Genomic DNA, 5,236 nt, shown 5'->3' with positions numbered 1-5,236 from the left:
ACACTAGGGATTAGATTTAAATATACAAATTTTGGGGTGATACATTCAATCTATACCACCTAAGGTAGAGTGAAGAAACAGGGAGGACAAGAAGCATTTATTTTGTGTCATTATTAAACTTCTGCATTAAACTATCTTGAATCTATACTATTGTTCAAAATCTATTATACGAGCCAGTTTGAATTTTGCTTTTTATTGTTTGCAACCAAAATTAACCTAATAAATTAAAATGTACTATAATGTTAGATAATAATTCATCTGTACTAGTAGTATTTGCTAGAGTGTTTAGGGGAATACTTGTTTGTTAACTTTTTAGTAAATATAACACTCCATGTTCAAATACATTTGGAAAATACTGAGCATTTCACACTTTTAGAGACTCAAAACAGGCAGCACATTTTAAAAAAATAAAAATAAAACCAAATAGCATTGCATTTGGAGAATGGTATAAAAAAAGATAATTTGATAAACTGGAGTTATCAGAACTCAGTGGATACTATGTGTTAGACATGATTATAAGCCATTAAACGTTTTACAAGCTTGATACCTGAGTTAAAAATTAATAACCCAAAGACTCATTGGAAGAGAAAAGTTGACCTATTTTTTATTATATTAATGACATAAAAATATCATAGCAATTAACCTCTCTATATACAACAAATGAATGAACATAAATAATATTAAATAACTATTAGAAAGTCTCTCTGATTAAGCGTAGAAGTAAATAGGCAGTCTTTTGACCAATAAATGGAGGACATACATTATTTTCAAATACCAAACAGAAAGATTCTAAATGTAAAGGTTTTAGGCCCAAAATATGTTAGTCAATTCATGACAGCAGAAATTCAGCAGGTCATATTTTTGGGGTAATATCAGTGACAATAGAAATCATGGACTAAAGTGTAACAAACAAGAAATATCTAGGCAGGTGGAAATTTTATTAAGATGTTTTAAATTAACTTCTGGACTACAGCAAAAATTCAAACTAAAATTCATCAGGGAGTCAGGGAGTGTCAAATGAAGAAGCATGGGGATTGAGGCAAAAACCCCGAATTATACCATTATTATTATTATTATTATTGAGACAGGATCTTGCTCTGTTACCCAGGCTGGAGTGCAGTGGTGCGATCATAGTTCACTGCAACCGCGACCTCCTAGGCTCAAGGGATCCTCCCACCTCAGCCTCTTGAGTATCTGGGACTACAGACCCTCATCACCACCACACCCGTCTAATTTATTTTTTTTTGTAGAGTTGAGGTCTCACTTTGTTGCTCAGGCCAACCAGTATTATCTTAATGTTACAGAAAAAAAGTAATTCTGGCCATATACAGGTATTATTCTTTGCAGTGGAATATCATTTCAGAAATTTGTGCCAAACATAAAATTAGTTTTCTAGTAGTAAAAAGTAATTAAACTCTGTAAATTATTATTACCCCTAGTATATTGGGGAATGGGCGTGTGTTCCAAATGAAAAAACTTGGGATGTCTAATGAGAGGCTGTTTTCTGTAGCAGAAAATCTATGTAAAATGTTTTTTCTCACGTGTACACTGTTGATATTTGAGACAGCACGTGTTAACACTTCAAGAAGTAAAATAAATGTGTTGATTATATCCACAGTTTTCATATTTATCAACTATATATTTCATTTTTAATGTAATGCCTATTGAAAAACCTGTAAATAGTTGTTTCTTAAAATTGAAAAATACTGCCTAAGATTTTTCTATATATTTTCATATTTCACTTTTCCTGTGAGGTTAGAATGAACACTTTTAGCTAAGACATTTGGGCCTCCAAATCCTAAACCTTTTAGAATGTTAGTTTATTATTTGGTTTTTACCTAAATTATTTTCTGCTTATTCAAGAACCTGAGGTCTATCCAGTTACATTTTTATTTTTTTATTTGTATTTTTTTATTTTGAAACAAATTCTCCCTCTGTTGCCAAGGCTGGAGTGCATTGGCATGATCTCGGCTCACTGCAACATCTGCCTCCCAGGTTCAAGTGATTCTCCTGCCTCAGCCTCCCGAGTAGCTGGGATTACAGGGGCATACCACCACGCCCAGCTAATTTTTGTATTTTTAGTAGAGATGGGGTTTCACCATGCTGGCCAGGCTGGTCTCAAACTCCTGACTTAGGTGATCTGCCCGCCTCAGGATCCCAAAGTGCTGGGATTATAGGCGTGAGCCACCATGCCTGGCTGTATCCAGTTACATTTTTAAGACTAGCCAGGCTTAATATATCTTTGGTCTTTAGCTCAATTCAACTTGTTGAATTTTGTCCATTGTACTTCATGTGACACAGAATATATCTTAATTTAAAAAGACATATGTTTGTTGAGCTATCTGTTACATTTGTATATCTTGGAATTTTAAAAAATATAAATTATGCTGATTTATGCCAATTATGGCTGACATTAACAATAAATAGATTTATCACAAAAATAGTGGGGAACTTGTAGAACTGTTGAGAGGGCTAGAAAGCCAGATCAAAGCTAGGCAGCCAGGAAATGTACCCCAAACCATGCTGTAGAACTCATCCAGGGAGGAAACCACTGTCACCACCAGTAAGAAGTAATGCTGAAGCTGCAGAGAGCAACAATTGCAGCAATTGCTCAATCCTAGGCTAACTGCAAAGCCACCAGCACCACTCCCACTTGTTCGCTATGCAACAGATATTCTAGCAGCTGCTACATGGCCTCCACCAGAAACAAGAGAAAGCATAACTGAATCTGCTTCTTTTTTTATTAATTCCGAAGCCGAAATTCAGCACTGGCAAACAGATTGGCAAAACCGAAATCATATGCTTGTACCCTAGCTGCAAAGGAGGCTGAGAAAGCAAGCATTTGGCATTTTAGCTTCTAAAGCAGGAGGTGGTTTCTTGTTTTCGTCGAAACTGATAGGCTGAGGAATTCCTCAAACACAGAAACAAACATCATATAATAAATATTCATGCTTTAACTTGCTCAATATCAATATAAACTTTCCCTTTTGAAAGTAAACACAAAAGATCCAAGCTTCCTTGTAACAGAGTGCAACTATTTCTCTAATAATTGAACATGTACCTACAATCTCTTGAACAATGAAACAATAAAAAATTCTCAATCATAGCATGTACTCTGAGTCTAAGAATTCTGGGTTATGTCCATTCCTCCATGAAGTTCTTCACTATACTCTCTTGACATTCTGCCATATATCATTTAAAAATTAAGTTAATCATCCTCAATAAGCCCTGTTTTAAAAAGAGGGATAAATGGAGAGGAAAGAAGGAAATTTGTTAAGATACATAAGTATGCACAAGACAATACAAGAGAAACAATGTGTTTGGATGTCAAGGCTGTCCTTTCTGCAAGTGGCCACAAGGTCACTGTTGGCATCGATGGCCATGTGCCCTCAGCTAACACCTCTGCTAGTCAGGGTTTTACCTTGTGAGATGACCCAATATTCATTCCTGACAGAGAAATGTCCTCGATCATCTATTCGTGTGAGTGTGCTATGGTCATTGTTAATTTCTTTCATTTTTAAAAAAATAGACTTTATTTTTTTGAGCAATTTTAGCTTTATGGAAAGATCGAGCAGAAAGTACAGAGTTCTCACATACTCTCACCTTTATCCCACCCCCAGTTTACATTAGGGTTCACTCTTTGTGTGGTACAGGTCTGAGTTTTGCAAAACGCATAATGTCATGTACCCATCATTACATTATTACCAAAGTATTTTCAGTCCCCTAAAAATCGCCTGTTTCAGAACTATTTATCTCCCTACCCAACCCCAAACCCCTGGCAACCACTGATCTTTTTTTGTTGTTGCTGTTAGTTAGTTTTTATTTCATAATCATAAACTTAACTCAACTCTGCAATCCAGCTAGCATGGAAGGGAACAAGGAAAACATGGAACTCAAAGGAAACTGCAGCAAGACCACAAAGATTCTAGGATATTGCAAGCAAATGTGGTGGAGGGGTGCTATCCTGAGCTACAGAAGGAATGGGTCTGGTGGTTAAAATAAAACGCAAGTCAAACTCATTAGAATTGTCCACAGTCAGCAATGGTGATCTTCTTGCTGGTCTTGCCACTCCTGTACCCAAAGTGCTCCATGGCTTCCACAATATTCATGTGTTCTTTCACCTTGCCAAAGGCCACATGCTTGCCATCCAACCACTCAGTCTTGGCAGTGCAGATGAAAAACTGGGAACAATTTGCATTGGGTCCAGCATTTGCCATGGACAAGATGCCAGAACCTGTGTGCTTTAGGATAAGGTTCTCATCATGAAATTTCTCCCCATAGATGGACTTGCCACCAGTGCCATTATGGCGTGTGAAGTCACCACCCTGAAACATAAACCCTGGAATAATTCTGTGAAAACAGGAACCCTTATAACAAAATCCTTTCTCTCCAGTGCTCAGAGCACGAAACTTTTCTGCTGTCTTTGGAATCTTGTCTGCAAACGGTTCGATGGAGATGCGGCCCGAGGGCTTGCCGTCGACGGTGATATCAAAAAACACGATGGGTTTGACCATGGCTGATAGTACAGGGCTCCCAGCGACAGCGGCGTCTGCAAAGATAACCACTGATCTTTTTACTGTCTTTATAGTTTGGCCTTTTCCAGAATGTCGTATAGTTGAAATCACAGTATGTACCCTTTTCAGACTGGCTTCTTTCACTTAGCAAAATGTATTTGTTTTTTCTGTATCTTTTTGTGGCTTGATAGTTTTTTCCTTTTAGCACTGAATAATATTCCACTGTATGAATACACCACAGTTTGCTTATGTAGTCACCTATTAAAGGACATCTTGGTTGCTTCCAAGTTTTGGCAATTAATCTTCGTTAATTTCTTTGTTTCTTTTTTTTTGAGACAGAGTCTTGCTCTGTCACCCAGGCTGGAGTGAAGTGGCACGATCTCAGCTCACTGCAAACTCCACCTCCCGGGTTCAAGTTATTCTCTTCCTCAGCCTCTGGAGTAGCTGGGATTACAGGTGTGCACCACCACGCCTGGCTAGTCTTCATGAATATTTATAGGACTGTATAGAATTAGGAGCCATCAAAGGGGATCCCTGAATTCTTTCTGTTTTTCTTACAAATACCAGTTTTAAGGTCAAGATTTACTACCCCATGCAACAGTGTAGCCACATTTTAAATTTTAAATTTTTGACTATTTGTCTAAAGGTCTCAGGCAACCTAAAAGGCCAGTTAGAAGTCTCTCATCCTCTAATGAAGGATGGATCATAAAATGGAATACTGC

General features: G+C 37.3%; 1 protein-coding gene across 1 annotated transcript; it reads right to left on the bottom strand.

The window, feature by feature from the left end:
- Positions 1 to 3,810: 3,810 nt before the first annotated feature.
- Positions 3,811 to 4,627, bottom strand: LOC100435013 (peptidyl-prolyl cis-trans isomerase A-like 4C). The gene has a single exon (XM_002815546.4). It carries the CDS (start codon positions 4,512 to 4,514, stop codon positions 4,020 to 4,022), a length of 495 nt encoding a protein of 164 aa, XP_002815592.1. The 5' UTR covers positions 4,515 to 4,627; the 3' UTR covers positions 3,811 to 4,019.
- Between the last annotated feature and the right edge of the window lie 609 nt (positions 4,628 to 5,236).

Source organism: Pongo abelii, chromosome 4 (genome assembly GCF_028885655.2).
Source record: "Pongo abelii isolate AG06213 chromosome 4, NHGRI_mPonAbe1-v2.0_pri, whole genome shotgun sequence".
NCBI lineage: Eukaryota > Metazoa > Chordata > Mammalia > Primates > Hominidae > Pongo > Pongo abelii.
Note: the sequence above shows the minus strand (reverse complement) of the source record. Positions and strands in the feature narration are given on the sequence as shown.

Excerpts from the sequence above, each read along its gene's own strand:
- LOC100435013 (XM_002815546.4), bottom strand. The coding sequence starts at position 4,514 with ATGGTCAAACCCATCGTGTTTTTTGATATCACCGTCGACGGCAAGCCC.